The sequence below is a fragment of the Haliotis cracherodii genome, unplaced genomic scaffold (assembly GCF_022045235.1).
Source record: "Haliotis cracherodii isolate W230 unplaced genomic scaffold, xgHalCrac1.p SCAF_9, whole genome shotgun sequence".
Classification (NCBI taxonomy): Eukaryota; Metazoa; Mollusca; class Gastropoda; order Lepetellida; family Haliotidae; genus Haliotis; species Haliotis cracherodii.
Window position 1 is genome coordinate 22,968,275 of NW_027266343.1, and position 22,355 is coordinate 22,990,629.

General features: G+C 36.9%; 1 protein-coding gene across 5 annotated transcripts in view; it reads left to right on the forward strand.

The window, feature by feature from the left end:
• LOC139452219 (hydroxylysine kinase-like) overlaps positions 1 to 22,355 on the forward strand; it is a 184,764-nt gene that overhangs the window by 145,212 nt on the left and 17,197 nt on the right. For all 5 annotated transcript variants that reach the window (XR_011652353.1, XR_011652354.1, XM_071233608.1 and 2 more), the window contains exon 5: positions 13,539 to 13,713. Coding sequence is in view for 3 of the 5 variants with exons in the window: in XM_071233608.1 (XP_071089709.1) it covers positions 13,539 to 13,713 (175 nt within the window). In the remaining 2 variants the exon portion in view is untranslated. The remainder of the gene's footprint in view (positions 1 to 13,538; positions 13,714 to 22,355) is intronic.

A 22,355-nucleotide genomic window follows, 5' to 3' on the forward strand; every position in this document is an offset into this window, starting at 1 on the left:
ATTTGCATTTTGATTTCCTTCATTTTCCATAGCATTGGACAGATTCATCCTGTTCCTCTAATCTTGGTTGGGAAATTCTTCGATGCACGATAGACGTTGTTTTCACAAGTCTTTTCCTTTGTAAGTGTGTATATATTACAGTCAATTTGTAAAATGTGATTCTCTCAGGCAATTTATAAAATGTGTAAATATTTCAGTCATTTAGACTAAAAAATCTGTCCATTTCTTTAACAGATTGACTAAAATTGATTAAGACGACCAAAAAGGCCTAAAAACATCAAATAGATTATTATGTAGGATTAGAAGACAAACAATATAGAAATGTACTTTTCATCGTAACATTTTCAGTCCCTTGGTGATGATATTGAACATAAAAATGTTTGGAATTCGTTGTCATAATAATACAGATGGACATATTTTTCAGTCAATTTGTAAAATAATTGAATATTCAGGCATTTAATAAATTTCCTAAGTGAAAATTGTGCACATTTTGACTAAACATATAAACACGATAAGATAAGCAATGCTCAGGTGAGATATTTACTTTGTGTTGGGAGTCAAAATAGTGATAACGAAAATCGCACAATTACCAAGCAAGTGACTTACCAAAACTTCGTCACCATTACCGATGCTACCCACAAAGATACCTACATTTCCTTATTATTTCCAAAACTGTATTTCATTTTGTTGATCAATGTGACCATACGCCCTTATACTATCAATAAAAGTGACAAATGCGCTTACGAATTGCGCAGCACAGGTCGCGAACTAGTCTAGGTTTCTGCTATACCATCCAGGTACTCACAGGAAAAAACAATAACAAAGGCAACAACCAGTCCCGGGGAATTGCTTTAGATCAGTGCCCCTTTAATTATACATTCAAGCAAAACTGTGATTCCTAAACAATGAAATTAGGAGGAAATACATTCAAATGGATCTTCAATGGTATACTCAAAACATCCACAGAACAAAGTCATAACGGCCACATCCCATAGTCAAAATGGCCACAACAAAAAAGTCATAACAGCCACACAGAAAATAAAGAAGACAAACTCATGTATTGTGCCACATTAATTGTATTATATACATTGTATAACCCTTCATAACACCTATATAATAATATAATCCTAATTAAAAAATCCGAGACTAGTTTTGGCAACTAACTGAGCCTCAGCCTTAACCAGCCAGATGCCGAGTTTCTTTTCTGACACACATTTTCCTAAGATCTGAAAAGTGAAGGTTACACTGGATCTACCTCTGGCTGTAAAATTAAGAGGAGATGAAGAATATTAAATTTCCTATCTGATGGTGTAAATTTAACTGCAAGTATTAAGCTGGTTTGAAAAAAAGACACTGCTTAGTGTTGTCCGAGAATATATTCTCCGTTGAAAAACAGCAAAATTAACAGCTTTTTATTTACACCAATAACAGTACTGTGATGTTTTTCATTATTTAGCAGCTTTACAGAAACTGTGAGCGAACATAATTCTGCCTAATATCTGAACAACATAAATATATAACAAATGGAGTTATATGCTTATGTATAACAATAAACATTCAATGCCTGTTGTAAATGACTAAAACTGATTTTCCTCTATGATGTCAAAAGGTGACAGAGAGGGTACAAGGAAAAGGGGGTATAACTAGTTTATTGTAACTCAGGTCACTTGGTGAGAATTAGCTGTGGATTAGGACAATATATTTTTTGTGGTGTTTTGTTCACAGGGAACCAAACTATTCCAGCCCAATATTGATATTGAAACTGTATACATATAGGTTAAAAAACAACATAAGAAATGATAAAATCATACTTCATGAAAACAAGTAGTAGCGAAATGGATGGCCCCATCTAACCTATAAATAAGTCCTTAGATTCCAACATTCTCCTGATTGTGCAAGTGTAATTTGACTGATGTTGCACCATTATTAATGGATCACTAGCCTTTTCATCAAATGTAATGAATTACTAAAATAATGACACAATTCTATTTGACGTTATGGTTTTATGTCTTTGTCAACTTCGGAGAAAGACAACACTGGAATTTTGATTACCGGGTAATATATATTTCTCCTAATTTTCGTTCATCGTGTGGAAAATGTCAATTTGTAAAACCAAATTTGATACTTTTTCGACACAACATACACAACACAACTTTTACCATGTAAATAATGTCTTCAATAGATAAACAAGTAGATAGTTTACCGTGTATCTTATTTGGACTATTTTTGTGATCGTTTTGAATTTTGAGTTTTGGCTTTGGGTGTGGCTGAGTGTAGAAGTGAGATTCATGCCACCAAGGTGATTCACTGGTCAGAAGACACAGATCATCTGAAGTCCAAGATGGAATAATATAAGGGTGTGGCTGACCCTAACTATGATCAACTGTATTGATGGAGTTTTTTGTTAATCTGCCAACAATGTTGGAGTGCCTGAACTCCACTGGTGTAGAAGGCATTCTCCTGATGGTGTAAAAAGTCTTCCACGGCAAAATTAATGTCATTATCATTTGCATAATGTTTGACAGGCAGTTCTTTCTACAAGTTTGGTAAGAGATGGAAATCTGATGGTGAATAAGAATGATATTTAATGAGTTCAAAAGCCACAGATATAAATTCATTGCAATGCATTTCCTCTCCAGCTAATGGCACAAACATTGCCTTCTTCATCAGAGGAAACATTAGATGTTTAAAATGTTTTGATTGTTGTTTAGTCTCTTGCCCATGGTGGTGATCCCATGACTCATCTGTGGTTAAAAATCGCTGAACAAATTCAGTGTGTCTGATTCAAAACAATGTTATTCTCATGGGATATAACGGACCTATATTGTTTCTGATCAGGAGCTTTTGAACCCTCCATGCTGAAACCTTTGTCATGGCAAGTTCATTTCTCAGATTGTTCTCAATTCTCTTTTGTGAAATTCCCTTCTGTATTGGCTGTCAACTGGGTCAGCCCAAATTTTGAGAGATGATGAATATGGGAGTGTTTCTGATCAGGAGTCAGAAGCCTTGGAACCCAGGGTGCTGAAGCCTTTGCATGTCCAGTTCATTTCTCAGAATGTTCTCCCACATGAGAGATGCCTTCTGTATTGGCCATGTGGCGTGTCGCTGATCATCCATGATGATATCGTATATTTTGTCAACATTTTCCTTAGCAGTTATGATATGATAGTTATGGTAAGGGTGCTAGACAATGCGTAAAAACTCAAAAGATATACCAGTGATGTCCCTGTCAATCAAGTATATAGAACAGTTACTCGCTTACCTTGTGGCAATCAACTGCCTTGGCTGTTACAGCTGGGGCTACCACTGCGCCATTCCCACATTCCTTCTGTATTGACCATGTGATATGTGGTGAGATGTCGATCATCCATAAGCAGAACATTGCTACTGTGGATTGCAACAATTGAATGCCTTTATGCCTCTTCACAACGTAAAAGATGTCGTTTGATGACCAAAGAATTAGTCTGATGCATAGTTATGCTTGAAACTAGGTCAACACAATGGAGTGGCCAACCAAGGTCACAAGACCTCAACCCTATCGAACATGGATCACATACATGCTACTGAGAGTTTTCTTGTTGTTTTTTTATACTGAACAACAAAAGTTCCTGAGACATTGAATAAGATTTAATGCAAAGTTATGTTTTTTACCAAATCTGAAACAATTTCGGTTTGCAACAGATAAAAGACTCCTGTAAGTTTTCAAATGGTTTAATTTGCCATACTGATTTCAGAAAAAGACATGGAAGCATTCCAGGGGCTGGGGGCGGGGCCAGAAAGAGTTTACAACTTGGACACAGTTAAGATCCCCACCGTATAACCATATGTACAATTGCTGAGTATAATGAGAGGAATGCACATATGCTACCAGGACTGGCCCTTCTGTTCATCTGTCTGTCACGTCCAAAGGAGTTAGAACCTTGACCATAACATGCAAACCGATATTATCCCCATCCTATAATAAACAGATACATTGTTTACATTTGTTTGTTATGAAGAGAATAATACATTTATGCCAATAGGATTCGCCCTGGGGTCCAGCCTTGCCTCTGGAAACTTAGATCCTGGATCATAACATGGGAACAGTTAAATCTTTATGTCACATTTGTATCTAGAGAAGAACACGTTCATGCTGTCAGATTTGCCTTCCACCCATTTTAAATTCTGACAGAGTCAAAATTACAAAATATTTGCAGTATTATATACATGTACAATGCAAATGTATATTTTGTCATGATTGCATAAATATCCTGGTGAGCGATACAGGCCCTATGGGCCTCTTGTTTCTTCTTTGCATGTATAAAACAACATTTACAATTTTTGCATTAGATAACAATTTATCATTATCAACACCAGTGTAGATTTTGGGAACTGGGAGATTATACCCCCTGGGTGTAGATTCTGGGAAAGGGGGTTAGATTCTGGGAAGTCCCCAATATCTCCACGGGTATACTCTGAAAGGGGGTAGATTTTGACAGCTTAAGCTCACAGTGAAACTGCCTAAATCTACCCCCATTCAGAGTTTACCCGGGTAGATTCTGGGAGCTCTTCTAAATAACGTCAGATAGGTGTAATAAATTTCACGAATCAATTGTCATTGACTTAGTCAGAGTTTTTATATACTGAACAACAAAAGCTTCTGTGACATTGAAAAGATTTATTGCAAAGTTATGTTTTTTACCAAATCTGAAACAATTTTGGTTTGCAACAGATAAAAGACTCCTGTAAGTGTTCAAATGGTTCCATTTGCCATACTGACTTCAGAAAATATGTGATTTCATAAAAAAAATGTCAATTTACGAATCAATAGCATGTGTGTCCACCTCTGGTTGCAATGCAAGCAACACATCTTCGTCTCATGGAATGGACCAGGCGTCGCACAAAGTCCTGTGGGATATCTGTCCATATCTCCTGGAGTGCCTGTGGAACATATGGTTGACTTGGAACCTGATCCATCACATCCCACATGTGCTCGATTGGTGAGAGATCAGGGGAGTGAGCCGGTCAGGGGATGACATTCACTTTGTTTTGTTGAAGTGAATCCTGAAGAAGTCGAGCAATATGAGGCTGCGCATTGTCATGTTGAAAGGTAATGCCTGGGCCATGACGACGCAAAAACGGTAGAACAACAGGGCCGATGATCTCGTTGCGGTAGCGCTGTCCATTGAGATTTCCCTCTACCACTATCAAACTGGTCCTCTGTCTTGCTGTCCCTCCCCATACCATAACGCTGCCGCCCCCGAACCGATTTTCTTCCATGACACAATGATTGACGTTCACCTCGACGTCGGTACACTCGAATCCGTCCTTCACTGTGGCTGAGGTGAAAACGAGACCCGTCAGTGAATAGAACTTGTCCCTACTGCATGGCTGTCAAGCGTAGACGCTGTCTGCACCACTGTTGACGTGCTTGACGGTGGTTTCCTGTCAAAATGGGACGTCTGGACGGTCTTCTGGCGACAATCCCTGCACGTCTTAGTCGACGACATGCGGTTTGTGAAGATATTCGTCGAAGGCCAGGGATGCTTCTTGCAGTCACTGTTGCTGGCTGGAATCGATTTCGTAGGTGTCTCGTTCGAATCCAGTTGACTTGTCGATTATTGGTTACGCGTGGCCTGCCACTCCGAGGATGGTTTTTCTGACTGCATTTGTCTGTTGCCAACATTGCCAAAAACACCAAAAATTTCTATGGACGTTAAATTGTCTTGCAACATCATGTTGACTCGATCCTGCTTCAAGCATACCAATGGCTCACAGACAACCATTTTCGGACAGGCGTGGCATTTCGTAGTGTTGAATAAACAATGCATATGGAATCCCGTTAACGCACATGTTTATATACCCATTCTTGGATAGTGAAATGCATGGGGCTTGCATAAAAGTCAACTTTTGCATGGAATACATGCTTTACTGTAGCAGTTGTGTTTTTGTGACTTGATTCCATACATGTACTACAATATTGAAAACCAAACTTTACTTGTTTGAAAAATACACTAAGATATTGGTGTCACAGGAACTTTTGTTGTTGAGTATATGTTATGATTGTGTCAAGTGTCAGGTCATTTTGAAGGTTATTCACTCTTACAAATCCAGGGACGTGAGCAGGTTTTCCCCAAAAAAGAGGAAAATTCTGTAGCCTATAGTACATTGTCTGGGGCGTGTTACAAATTCATACATTTTCTTATTCTTATTCAAATTCATGTAGTTTCATATCATGATAAACGAAAACTGATAAATTTCTAATAGTTTCTGTACAATCACAAGTCTTTAATTTTCCAAATTTGTTACTGTTTGGGTTGCGGTTGAAATAGTTATTTAGATAATTTGCTCTTAAATCTTTATACACTGGACATACACATAAAAAGTGATATTCATCCTCAATACAATCAGTTTTACAAATCCTACAAAGTCCATGTTCTCTTGCAATACCTTCATATCTGCCTGTTTCAATATATAGATCATGTGAGCCACAACGAAATCGAGAAAGAGCTGTTCTAAACTTATGTAAATTTACACTTAATAGATAAGGTTCTCGTATAATATTAGTCTTAAATGTAGTGTAGTAATTTGCTTTTCTTGAACTGGACAAAGAACCTTGCCATTTTTGGATGTACATATCTCTTAAGGTCTGTGTCAAATGGCAGAAGAAATGCTGTGGCATATCTACATGTTGCTGTAACCAAATATATAACCATATCCACATTCGTATAACATGTTTTTAACTTTTGATGCCCAATTTTGTTTCCCATGGCTGTCATAGAGAAGCATCATATTATAACATTTTCTTGGGTATCTTGAAGATGGCATATTTAATAGCTTGACCCAGTATTTAATAACCTTTACATAACTATTGATATACATGGGAAACCGTCCGCATTCACCATATACCCTTGCATTTTCTGTGCTAGATTTTACACCCAAGAACTCTCAATAACATTCAAATGTTTTAGGCCCCAAATTTCTGATCCATACAATAGAATCGGGCTTATTTTTGTATCAAATATTTTAAAATAAACATCATATGTAATATTGTCCAGAACTCTAAGACTTTTTAATATGCCTACAAAAAATTTCTTGGCTTGCAATGTAATGTTATGTGCATTCCTTGACCAAGTTAATCTACTTGTAAAACACACGCCTAATTATAAGTATTTATAAACTGGAACAACTTCTACAGGCTTCCCTCTCTAGAGCCATTTTTCTTTTCTGGATATGTTACCACCATTTTTAAAAACTACAACTTTGGTTTTATCCATATTTACAGTAAGTTTTGACTCGTCACAATAACTCTCTAATACATGTATTTGCTTTTGCAAGCCAGGTATTGTGCTCGAGAACATGACTATATCATCAGCGAAAAGAAGCAGAAATAATTTAATAGTTTTGGGGTGTAGTTGTATTCCATCAGTGCAATTATTTTGGATTTGATATGCTAATTCATTTATGAAAAAGGAAAATAAGAAGGGACTCAATATACACCCTCGTCAGACACCCATGCTACAAAATTATCCGATATAGCGCCATTGTTCCAGACACACACCTTCACATTTTTAGATAGAGAGCACTATAACTTTCCAGTTTTGCTACTCAGCCCATGTCTTTGAAAGACTATAAGTTAACCCTTTTCACAGAGTCAAAAGCTTTTGCAAAATCTACGAATACAACATATAGCTTCCCTCGTTTCACTGATAGATATCGCTGTATTATAGAATTGTCAGTGGTGGAGTATCCCTTTCTAAAACCTGCTTGTGACTCACTTATTTTATCATAAGAATCCGCCCAGAAAACAAGTCTTTTATTAATAATTGAAGTAAATATTTTTCTGAATGTACTTAGGAGAGTTATGCCTCTATAATTATTAACATCGCTGGTTGCGCCCTGTTTGTGAAGAGGAACAATAATGCCAACTGTCCAATTGTCTGGAAAATATTATGTCTCTAAAAGGATATTAAAAAATTAGTTCCAAATATGGTATTAAAATATCTGAGGAATGTTTAAAAAACTCTGCTATCTCATTATCATTTCCAGATGCCTTATTATCTTTAAGGTTGGATATGCTGTCAATAATTTCCTCTTTAGATATTGGACATTCAAGAATATCAGCTGTAATACTGTCAACTTTATCTTCATTGAATTCCATGTCAAATAGATTGTTATCGTTATGGCTAAATGGAACTGAAAACAATTCCTGGAAATGCTCAAATTTAGGCTTGAATATCAATGTCATTTTTGCAATATCTATTTGGTTTAATTGCTTTTAGCGATGACCAAAATGTTTTAGAATTATCTATGCTTGATTCCAACAGTTTCTGTTTTTGTTCGAGATATTCTGTCTTTTTTTTCTTACAAAAATTGTTGTACTGATTTCTTACTCTATTATAGTCGGTTAGTGATCCTCTGTCCTTATTCTCTCTAAAGTTATTTAAACATCTACATCGTTTCTTTTTAAGAAGCTGGCATTCGCTATCAAACCATTGATGATCATATTTACAGCCCTTATTCATTTTCTTCATATCAGATGCAGCAATAATAACAGCTTCAGTAATATACCCAATACTTTCTTCAACGTTAACAAATGCTACATTTACAGCCTTCTCCAGTAAATCATGCGCATTCCCAGAAGTAAGGTTTATTCTAAACTGTTCAGGCTTCTCTTCAACCCACACAAATTTGAAGGAAGCATTGTTACGTGTATTGCGTGGCATAGGGTCACATACTAGAAGCTTATGTAAACTAGTCGTGACAGGAAGGTGTGATGACTCGACTCGAGACAGTATGTCAAAGCTATGGCACATATCAAACAGCTCGGATGGGGCAATAACATAATCCACCACACTCGCACCCTGGTTTCCTATAAAAGTAAAATCTCCCACCCCGGCGTCTGACCCACATCTTTCATTCATAATATGTATATTTAGAATACTCCATAAATCTAGTATTTCTTACCAAAGTTATTCAAAGATATATCCATAGAAAATCTTTTTAAGCTGAAATTGTCTAACAGAAATCCCCATACACTGTTATCATATCCCTCGAGATGTTCAAGGATATCATCTTCTACTAAATCAGATTCAGTGCCAGTTCTGGCACTCAAGTCTCCCCCAAATCATCAAATAAACATCATCACAATGTGCTAGTATATCAAGTAAGTCATTTTGATATATATGTGTGCCATTTTTGCATTGCCTCAAAGGGTTTGTGTACCAAGTAGTACTTTCAGGGTGAACATAAATACATGAATATAGCAAATCTTTTTTAAATACATATATGGTTTTATCTAACAGCATGAAAATGCCACTGTCGTAAACTTTAGATCATTTTACTAATATGGCAATACCACCAGAAAGTCTACCAAAGTTGGAAATATTTTCAGCTTCTTTGATCCATAGCTTGAATCCTGGAAATATCAAACTTATGTCTATATCTCTTTCATCCATGTTTCTGTTATGCCATTGAAGTCAAATGAAGTCAAATAATCGGTAAAGTCCTCATCAGTTAATTTAGAATTAAGTCCTGATACATTCCAGAAAACAAATGTTCTATTCTCAAATTTACAATCATCGATATCATCTGTCCTATCAACGTGAGGTTGTCCTACAATCTCGTCACACCCCTAGTGGGCTGCTGTCCTGTCCCAGGCCTTAGAGCAAGAACTCAGAAGTCGTGGTCCTCTATGTGATTGGGTGTCAAAAAGCCTGAGTTCAAGATTACTTGAATAATAATGGAATTTGACGAATCTTACTATACATGTTCTCTAAGTCCCTCCTTGGGGTTAAGGATGCATTAGCTTTAAGGCGATCTTCAGGTCAATTTTGAGATGAATAGAAATGGGGTTTATTGCACTTGTATAGCAGTGAGCATGCACACCTGTGTGGGTGGGTGCATGTGTGCATGCATGGGTGCAGTTTGAAATGAATACCCCATTCAGACACAGTACATCAACTCCAAGCCGACCAGTCGTTTTTTTAGCCCTTTAATGCCAAGCACCAGGCAAGGTAACAACAAGTACCATATTCTAACATCTTTTGGTATGACGCAGCCAGGTATCGAACCCCCAACCTTCCGCTCTCCAGGCAGACATTCTAGCCACTAGACCATCGAGGCAATACATCATATTAAATATGGTACAAATGTCATGAAATTTCAGATTAATTCATGAAAAATCATGGATTTTTGCAATAAGTAACATGAACTCACAGTGATGAGCTCAACACATATCACATGTTATGATTGTTTCAAATGACAAGGTTGTTTTGGAGGTCATACACATGAAATGGCTGGTAAATAGTTTCATTTCATTCAGGAAGTACTGTATTGTTAGTATGGTATGGACATTTCATATTTGTAACATAACCATAGTTTGCAACAAGTAATGCTCTCGCAAGTTTTTTGTTTGTTTGTTGTTTAAAGGGGCACTGATCTAACGCAATTCCCCGGGACTGGTTGTTGCCTTTGTTATTGTTTTTTCCCAGTGAGTACCCGGATGTATAGCAGAAATCTAGACTAGTTCGCGACCTCTGCTGCGCCATTCGTAAGCGCATTAGTCACTTTATGGGTAGTAATAAGGGCGTATGGTCACATTGATCAACAAAATGAAATACTGTTTTCGAGATAATAAGGAAATGTAGGAATCTTTGTGGGTAGCATCGGTAATGGTGACGAAGTTTTGATAAGTCACTTGCTTGGCAATTTTGCGATTTTCGTTTACACTATTTTGACTTGCAGCACAAAGTAAATATTTCACTTGAGCATTGTTTTTTTTATAGTATGTATATTTTTTTACTGTCAAAATGTGTAACATTTTCAAAATTATTAAACGTCTAAATATTCAGTTATTTTTCAAAGTGACTGAAAAAAACCATTTCCATCTGTATTATTATAATAACGAACTCCAAACATTTTGATGTTTAATATCATCACCAAGAGACTGAAAATGTTACGTTGAAAAGTACATGTCTATGTTGTTTGGCTTCTAATCCTACATAATAATCTGTTGTGATGTTTGTAGGCCCTTTGATCGTCTTAATCAATCTGGGCAGATTTTTTTAGTCAAAATGACTGAAATATTTGCACATTTTATAAATTGCCTTAGAGAATCACATTTTACAAACTGACGGTAATATATACACGCTTACAAAGGAAAAGACCTGTGAAAACAACGTCTATCGCGCATTGAAGAATTTCTCAACCAAGACGTAGAGAAACAAGAACGAATCGGTTCAAAAGAAGGAAAACAAAATGCAAATACTATAATTACAACCTACCAAAGTTATGTGTATAAATTTTAGGCAGCTTACTTGTTCGTGAATGTATCCATGAATATCCACACAAAGGAACAATATCCCACTCGTCTGCAGCTGTACAAAGAAACGTATTCGATGTCACGTGTCTCTGTGACAATCAAATATTTTAAAAGATATATATCGTTTCGGGATATTATAACCCGTGTTCGTTTCTCAACTGATCACTTGGATTGTTTCAGGTGTTTTACATAGGTGTCAAGTCTCAATGGTCGGCTGAGAAAGCCCACGTGACAACTATTTTCATAACGTCCACAGTTCCTAAAACATCCATTGAGTGAGAGATAACAATGATCAATCAATCAACGTATTATCAGTTAACCCTTTGAACAAAGTATGTTGTTTTTACATCGGCACTTCACGCCATGGTATGAGTGTATTCCCTTTGTTTTAGTAAACCTAGACATGTAAACACTCACTTTTGACATATCAACTGTGCAAGATAACAGTAATTAATCAATCAACGTATTTTCTGTTAATCCTTTGATGACTAGGAACGATCCGTTGATTTACAAAAAAAAGTAAATCAACTGATCATTCACCTCTTGCTGGTCTGCCACGTGCATATTACATAACACACATTTCACCTCACTTCAAACCTGGATTTAGATTGAATAATTACCCCAGACACAATAAATGCCAAATGGGAACCTTTGTCAGGTAATCTAAGTGGTGCTACCACTAATTGTACCTGTAATAAATTCATTAACTGAGCATCAAGTGATTGACGACAAATACACAAGTGTAGGGTTATACGAGAAAACGTGGATGACAACAAGGGAGTAGTAATCGTATTATTGACGCAATCCGAAATCCGAAAATGCTTTCACTGCAGGGATACTTTTTTTAGTATTAAACTATAACCATCTGGGGTATTTCCAAATGACGACATCCGATGAGCTCCGCCGTTCTTTTTCTCTGTTTGTTTAGGCTGAAGAAATTAATTAACATGCGCCCTTTGTCGAAATCTTTATAGATCACAGTTAACCAATCAGTGTTTATGAAAAAATGCATAAAACAAATATTGCCTCCAGCCTCCAAGTTTATTTAGCTGTCCTTGCAGACGGTAGCCCAGTCTTTGGTCACGCTCAGTTGCGTTACGTATCATCCGGGTACTCACGGTGGAAAAAACAATAACAAAGGCAACAACCAGTCCGGGGAATTGCGTTAGATCAGTGCCCCTTTAATGCTGCACACAGCAATATTCCAGCTATATGACAGCATTAATTCACAGGCAATGAAGCCATATATATAATAAGGATCATAAAGGTTGGACAAGCAGATTGGATACTAATTAAGATAGTTGAACAAGCTGATTGAACATTAATTCAAATTGCTTGATTAGCTCCTCATATGATCACTGTTGAGCAAAGGTTTATTATGGTAGATTTCTATGGCTTCTGAGCATTTTCTTTTTGTGAAGTCCTCATGTTTGGGAAAGAGGATTTGGACACCTGATGTTTGGTAGAGAAGATTTGGACGTGTTCAATCAACTTGATAACGGTGTAAGAATCTACATTGAAATATCACTAAATGCAATAAACCAGAAGTTGTTATCCATAAAGTTATATCTTTCCTTTTTTAATCAAAAACTTCTAGAATGCCAATCAAACAGTCAGAGAGAAGTAGACGTCACAAAACACTTGTGTATACACATTACCTTGGGCAGTTATTATTGGAACTTGATATACATGATCTCTCTCCAGTTCATGGTTGTTTGAAGGTTTCATGATTTCTTATTAAGATAATCAGTTGAAATGGTATACCATGCTAAACCATGCTAAAAAGTGGTCACTTTCATTTCTTACCATGGTCAATGGAAACCATGGTAGACCATGGTCCTTGAAGATTTTGCCATGGTCATCTTAGACAAATCCATGGAAGACCATGGTCATCTAAGACATTGCCATGGTAGACCATGGTCATCTTATACATATAAGGCCATTCTCTTTAAAAAATGTACTGCTTTGGCAACATTTTTCCCTAACCCCAAAGAAATGTTATTAAACCAGGATTGCTCATAACTTTGTCATTGAGACATAGGCTTTTCTCTTTCAAAAGTTGTAATTCATTTGGTCAACTGTCACCTGATGTGGCTCATGATACATTCAGAATGAAAAGTGTTTGAGGTTTAGAAAAAAAATGAGGAGAAGCTGCTTCTGTGTATACATGTAATGCTAACACTTTTCCAGTTTACAGTTAGAAACAGCTTTATCAACTAAACCATTACTGTTGTAGGAATTTGACCACAGCTTCTACAGAGATCGTGACATACTTTGGTCTATGACGAATGTCCCACTGTTGACAAGGTACACATTTAGTCTTCAAAATAAAGCTGAAAGAGACATCATCGAAGATGTAGTTTCTGCCTTCAACACAGAAGTAGTAAGCAAGTATGAGCAACTGCCAAAGGGTATGTATGTTAGTTCTGAAATAATTATATAGTCTTTTCATTGAAATGATATTGTTACACAGTGGAAGGCGACAATCACGTGTCTACCTTCTGTCCTTCTAACTCCACATGAAATCATACAATTAATGAGGAATAAACGTGATTCTTTTATGATGACATAGATGTGGAACTAAAAGTCATTCTCTTATGATGACATACATGGAGAACTAAACATGATTCTCTTATCACAACATCTATTGAGAACTAAACATGATTCTCTTATCATGACATATATGAAGAACTAAACATGATTCTCTTATCATGACATACCGTATTTTCTTGAGTATAGTGCGCACTTTTTTTCAAAAATACACAGCTGTGTAGAAGGGGGTGCGCATTATACACGAATTATGAGTTTAGATGTTTTTTCCCCCCCTTGGAAAGACATTACCGTGAGCACGAAACACCGGAAATGCCATGTCAACAAATCCATACTGAACTACGCAAAATAATCATGTAATTACACTGTCTGGCTATAAAAAGTGTTCTTTGTATATCTGGACTTATGTTTGTAACTTATTTCATTAATTTTATTCAAAATTCCTTATAATATTGTTTTTATTAATTTCGGCAAAATCGTGTGTGAAGTGATCGGAAGATCGCACAACTCACCGTTATTAACAGCAACCACGGTCAGAATACCGCTATTGACGCCTTGAAACGAACTTTAGTTGACAGAGAATGGATACATTTATCATAAATGACATACTTTGACTCGTTAAAAGTCATATTTGTTTTTGTTTGACGATTCTATGTCAACATGAAATTCTCGCGATCACGTGCGCGTGAGCCTTGACGGTGACTGGTCAGACTTGTTCCATGTAAAAAATAATACCCGGAAATAGCGATCAGCTGCTTCGCTTAGGGTTATTATTATTTTAAATATGTTTAGTAAAGGCTGCATATAATTAAGAAAATAATGGAATATATTATTCCTGATAAAAAAAATAGTTTCAGGTATAATTGTTGCCGATCCTTGCATTAAAAATCCTATAAAGTTATATCATTGGGTGTGTCTTGACCGAATCACCGGTTGATTCCAAGAAAACGTGTGTACAGCTGATTGCTGTTTCCGGCTTAGTTTATGAGAAAATACACAAGGTAATCTTAATCCCTAGATATAAAACAATGCCTAGCAGGACAATAAATACTATTTAAACGGTAAATAAACATGTCTGGTGATTTTTTATCTCAAATTTCGAATTTGTACTGACGAAGTTTCTCAGCACCCGCTCGTTTGCCGGACTTCGCTGAAAGGGTACGGTGTAAATTTTTTCTGCGCATAATATTCAAATTTCTTTTTTTCCAAAATATTGAACCCGCTAGAGGGGGGTGCGCATTATACATGGGTGCGCATTATACATGGGTGCGCATTATACTCAAGAAAATACGGTATATGAAGAACAAAACGTGATTTTCTTATCACATCTATGGAGAACTAAACGTGATTCTCTTATCATGACATCTATGGAGAACTAAACATGATTCTCCTATCATGACATCTATGGGGAACTAAACATGATTCTCTTACCATGACATATATGGAGAAATACACTTGATTCTCTAATGACATCTATGGAGAACTAAACATGATTCTCGTATCATGACATCTATGGAGAACTAAACATGATTCTCTTATCATGACATCTATTGAGAACTTAACATGATTCTCTTATGACATATATGAGTGAGTGAGTGAGTTTGGTTTAACGCCGCTTTTAACAGTATTCCAGTTATATCACGGCGTGTCAGCTTAATGTGGGAGGAAAGCCCGAAGTGATGCAGGTCTCAGACGTTTACCACTTCGGTGAAACCAACGAGCACGGGTATGGTGCTGACAAACCTAGAAACATAATTGGGCGAACCGGGATTCAAACCCACTATCATAGGTTTCTGGCGGGCCCAAGGGATGCAACTCTGCACAGCGAATCGCGGCGCCTTAGACGACTGGGCCACCCGTGCCCCCATGACATATATGAAGAACTAAACATGATTCTCTTATGACATATATGAAGAACTAAACATGATTCTCTTATCATGACATATATGAAGAACTAAACGTGATTTTCTTATCATGACATCTATGGGGAACTAAACATGATTCTCTTACCATGACATATATGGAGAAATACACTTGATTCTCTAATGACATCTATTGAGAACTAAACATGATTCTCTTATCATGACATATATGGAGAACTAAACATGATTCTCATATCATGACATATATGGAGAAATACACTTGATTCTCTTATGACATCTATGAAGAACTAAACATGATTCTCTTATCATGACATCTATTGAGAACTATACATGATTCTCTTATCATGACATCTATGGAGAACTAAACATGATTCTCTTACCATGGCATATATGGAGAACTAAACATGATTCTCTTATCATGACATCTATGGAGAACTACTCATGATTCTCTCATGACATCAATAAAGAACTAAACATGATTCTCTAATCATGAAATATATGAAGAACTAAACATGATTCTCTTATGACATCTATGGAGAACTAAACATGATTCTCTTATCACGACATCTATGGAGAACTAAACATGATTCTCTTATGACATATATGAAGAATGAATCCAGGTCTCATCCATGGTTACAAATCGGGCCAAAAAATCAACAGGATCTGCTTCAAAACGGCATAAATTGTCATGGGACGTTAGGAATCTGACACGTTTCTGATCCGCTGTCAAGAGCTTTGGCACCCATCTTGCAGAAACTTTTGTCATTCCCAACTCATTGGTGATAATGTGCTCAACCCTCTTATGAGAGATGTGCACAACACTGGCAATATGTTGAGTGGTCAATCGTCGATCAGCCATCACCATGTCATGCACCCGGGTAATGTTTTCCGGAATGGTTGCTGTTGAAGGCCTTCCTGGATGCGGGTCATCGTCAAGGCTCTCTCTGCCACGCTTGAATTCCGCAGCCCTCCTCTTTACACTGGAAAAGGAAGGGGCATCATCCCCTTAAGTGGTAACCATGTCAACATGTATCTGTGTTGGAGTTAGCCCTTTCAGTTGCAGGTACTTGATGACTGCCCTATAGCCAGTTTTGTCCATTTCTGGTGATTTCAATGGGTAGGTTCACAAGATGGTCTGGTACAAAGACAATAATAACACTACAGTTGCAGTTCTTATGTCTATGATTCATTAAATGATTGTACTTGTTGGTGGCAAAAGTTTGTTTCAGATATCCCACTTAGGCTTAGAACTTTTCAGCCAGCTCTTGTATATGGAGAACTAAACAGGATTCTCTTATCATGACATCTATGGAGAACTACACATGATTCTCTTATGACATCTATGGAGAACAACTCATGATTCTCTTATCATGACATCTATGGAGAACTAAACATGATTCTCTTATCATGACATCTATGGAGAACTAAACATGATTCTCTCATGGAATAGATGAAAATAAAGAAACTATGGTAGGTACATGATCACAAATGTTGGAATGAACCACTAACTACAGGAGCATGTACACACTTTACATTGATAAGAACCACCAAGATGGGTCCACGTAATATCTATAAAGACCATGAATATTGGTCAACGACAACGGAAAGTAAGTGTGTCTTGCTCCATTGAACGAAAAGCCTACACTGACTATTTTAATGCATCAAGCGTAGAAATCAAATGTAGCAAGTGCAACGAAAGCCACGATCTGTTTTCCATGGTGTTTGTAGGAATTGTTCATGTTACATGAACCGAAACCAATGCTCACACATTACATATTTCAGATGGTAATTTTTAGCTCACCTAATTGTTTGTGGGTCATTCGGTGTGCATTATATGTCATGCATAATAAATGTCTTCTCCTCATGAACCACTCATCTCATGAGGCTGAAATTTCACTTACTTGTTCCAACAAATGATGACATTCAAATTTTTTCAAAAGGTCTATTTGTGTCCATTACTTGGTCATTTTTGTACAACATGTCTTGAAAATTGGTACATGTGTAGTTAGTGGTGGGGTTCAATATATACTCCTCGAAAAAGTAGGGATCGTGAAATATATATGCTAAACCAGAAGTTGTTATCCATAAAGTTGACGTTATTATCACCAACCTCTAGAATGCCAATCAAACAGTTGATACCAAGTATTGGAACAAAGATAAGTGTCGATGCCCAAACATTATATGCAAGAACATATTAAATAGAACGTAATTAATTAGACATATATTATATTAGTTAATCAAATATCATTTAATTGAAGAAATTATTTTAGATTATCATTATTAGTACCTTACAAAAACTGTCCAAATTGTTCCCATTGCGAAATCAAAGAAACATTCTTGTCTAGACCTATATTTTGATTATTGTCCATTAAATTATGATTTCCTTTACATATATTGCATGTGCGTGCGTACGTGCATGCATGCATGTCATGTAAGTTATCAAATGACATGTTATACAACCTGATTACTATAAAAGTTCTGTTTCCAGAAGATTATGAATGTGTTATTTAAATTGGCAATATAGCAGTACAGAAAACACTGTGGTCATTCAGAAACAAAGTATAACAAAGTGATGGGTTAAACTAAGAACTCAAAAGAAAAAATATCAACGTTCAAATGTTGGTGGGTATATCCTGCTAGAACAGAGTACTACAACCAGCCACACTCATGTATGTAGTGAAATAAGCTTTAATGTTGACATTAAACCCCATTTCACCTCACCTTGTACCTGTGGTTAGTATGTAGACTAGTAGAGCTTATGACTGCCTGACTTTTTTGAAGCAGCCTCATGTAAATGAAAATGCCAGGCCTGTTTTTCAAATCTTTTTGAAACTATGTTGTGCTTGGATATCTTAGGTATACCATATCAAGTATGTCACCTCACATTGATGTATCATGTCATTGTCATGCTGAAGGGCACAGCAAGATGTTTCTTTACTGCAAACTATTACTGCAGGTCAATGAAGACTGGTACATGTCTTCCTTCAGATGGAACTGAGATTGGAATGGTCATTAATGACCTATGCATAAAATCAGGTCATGGTAAAGGTCATTCACAAAGCATGTTTGCAACTGCCACTAAAAGGCCTGCAGGTATTGTTTTAGCCTCGTGCATACATGTATTGTGTTTTGTTTTATGAACAGTCCATAACAGATGAGGTTTCATAACCAGACTAGCCGTCTACTGCAAGTTCAAATGACATTGACAAAACTTGCCTATTTTTCATTTGCATATAAGCAAGAAAGTTTCTTGTTAATGTGCCTAGTGCCATTGGACATTCTGTTTAAAAGTCACACTGCAAATGGCATATCTAAGACTGGAAGTTCCTAAGTTCCTAAGGCAGTTAGAGGCAAAGAACTTTCTGTTTTAAACCTGTTTGACATGTGTTTTCACAAACCAGAAGTGATGTCAATACATGAGAAGTACTTATGACTTATTCATTACGGTAGTATCATGGAACTGTTCTGGGTGAACAATACCTTCCAAATGACGTGCTGGTTTTCTTGGGGAATTAGTCAGCAAAGAGCCAGAGTCACAGGAGACTAATCACAATTTTATTTACAAGAACAATTAACAATTTACAATTTATGCTTAGATAATAACTGAGGGTGCCACAGAGAGTCGGTACACACTCTGGGCTGTGGGAGAGAGGTCTGCTTTGTAAGAGAGTCAAACCCCTTCTCTGCTAGAACTTGGCTACAGTATGTATTTAATGAAAGTTTGAACAATAGAAAGGAATGTGATTGGTTGATACACGATTGGTTGTGTCCTAAGCTAAATGGATGGCTAGACAGAGGGGAATACTAAATCCTGTTTATCCTGTTGGACTGGCACTAATCTTGTTGACATATTTACTGGATGCTTTGAAAGAGATTAGGGTGTCACTATAGATGAGCTTGTATGGGGGGGCTAATCCTTAATGCACTATAGACGAGCTTGTATGGGGGCTAATCCTTAATGAGTCTTAATTGAAGTAATGTTATTCTAATATACCCCGGTAGGTGATGACAGATATACTTAAATAAATATCCTTTGTCTGGGAGATGGGATCTTGATACCTTAGGCTAGCAGCCATCTAAAAAGCTATAACTGAAACTACTGATATTTTATATATGCATTTTACCTGATGATAATTATTACTTGCTAAACTATAATTATATGAAATGGTGTATAAATATTACACCATGATAACTCATAAAAGCACTTGATGTAGATCTAATTATTATAAGATAACTTAGTATAAATGTTGTACCATGATAACTTCCCCTCCGTCTGAAAAAGTTTGGACCCCAAACGTGTAAAAATTAAAATAATTATGGCTTAGATGGACAATGTATTAAGTTAAACTGGTAGTATAGTAAATAACAATTATTATAGCGTTTCTTTGATATAAGGAAACATGATATAAAAATGCTGTCATCAGGGAATCTGGATGTGGAGCTGGCTTGTCTTGGCACTCTGTACTGGTAGTTTTATGGGTAATGTAGGAGGCCTTGAGTTCCACATCCTGGATTGGGGTTGTAAGATAGTAGGCTGTGTCCATGGAGGTTTTACATGGAAACAAAGAAAAGAGAGTTAGCATGTTCAAATAATATGTCATATATAAATACTTCCTCAGTTTGTCTGTATTAACTAGAAAATAAAAAAAATATGATAATTATGATGTAAAAGATCAGTACATAATTATTACTAAACGGTGTCATGGCCAGGAAGAATGTATTGGCGGCAAATTGCAAAAGTATATCATGAGAAAAATAGTAATATCCTTCTATTTTTGGATACAATCATTAGACGAATTATATATACATATATGTGCATGTGCATATAACAAGTGCATTGATTTATTACACTAATAAGGTATACAAAAGGTGTTAGAACTTATGTATATCCTTTTTAGAATTATTTGTTAGTTTTCGTAACTATTTGGTTTGCCTTTTCTTTGATTTTTGTTCAGTACAATGCGATAGGGTTTGGTTTATTTTGCTTCGCTTCGGTATGGTTTGGGTTCGATTCGCAGTAAGGTTTGCTTCGCTTCGGTGCGGTTTGGGTTTCGATTCGCAGTATGGTTTGCTTCGCTTCGGTGCGGTTTGGGTTTCGATTCGCAGTACGGTTTGCTTCGCTTCGGTGCGGTTTGGGTTTCGATTCGCAGTAAGGTTTGCTTCGCTTCGGTGCGGTTTGGGTTTCGATTCGCAGTATGGTTTGGTTTGTGTCATTTCACTTCGCTTTTGAGATTGGTTGATCAGGTCAATGCTCAAAATTTGCTGTGATACAAATAACTCAGATGATCAGGCTGATGCCATTTGTTCTCAACTGGCAACCCATAGTGAAAAGACTGGACACAAGTAAACATAACAAGATACAGCGAATAGTTGTTTCGTGATTTGCACCGTTTATTCAGGAGATTTTGTATTTTGATCAAGAATATGTTCAATTGGCACTGTTCGGTATGTACGGCGAGTTGATCCTGGTATGGTCCATGGGGACTAATGTCTGTGAGTGAAATACGGTAGTAAAAGGTGTTGATGTTTCCAAAGTCTTCATGTGGAAAAATAACCCTTTTGGATTTATAAATTGGTGCTTCCTCTGGATCATATCGAGGATTATCTTCTAGACAGGACCAATTACGGAGATCCTCCCAGCTATCATCAAGGTAGCGCTGTATGAGGTGGGGAGGAACACTTTCAAAATAGCATGTGAAGTCAGTATCAGGAAATCCTTTATATAAGACCTTGACATAGCAGTCTCCTTGAATAATTTCAATGCCCAGAACTCTTTCTATTTTATGATCTATTTTTCGTAGGTGTTTTGGAAAAAACAGATATGGTTTGACATCTAATTCTATGCATGGTTTGGTGTTGACTTGCTGGACATTCCCTGACATTGAATTACCTGACAGAACATTGACTGATTTATTGTCTTGTGCTGTTTCCTTTTGGTCGAAAAACTTATGATTCTTCAGTGGACGTTTTCGTCGTTTTCCTGACATACTTCTTTTGAGGTGAAATTCTCTCCGAATGGAGTCTGGAATGCTGCTGCCATACTCCCATGTGTTTCCTCTTTCTGGATCCTTCCATTTTACTCTGTAGTACATTTTGCCATTTGCTCTCTTGGAACTAACAATTGAGTGGATGTCCTCTGGATTGAAGACTTGAGGGATATCCTTGGTTTGATTACCTGATGTTGGACTTGGAGGTTGTACCTGGCTGTCGTCGGGTTGTTTTCTGGATTTGGGCTGGTGATGCTTACTATTCACTCCTCTTTTCCCTTTGTTTACCTTTTCATTTACCTTGGTTGGAGCACTAGGACCTGGTGTGGCATGATTTTTCTTCATTGTTGCCGTGGGACTGGTAGGTTTTTCTGTTGTACTTGAAGCAGGGTTTTTCTTCTTTGTTGGGGTCTTTTGCTTCGGACTCTTGTTGCTGGAAGTACCTGCCTTTGTTTTGGAATTGACCTTCTTACCTTTCTGTTGTGGAGGTGATTGATCAGTAGCCTGGTAAGTTGAACTTGTTGATGGGGAATTGTTGCTGTCAGGCTGTGAATCACTGACTGGTTCCTCATTGTCATCCATGACTCCTGAATCTATGTTACTGGTGTCATTGAGGTATGGTTCTGGAGGATA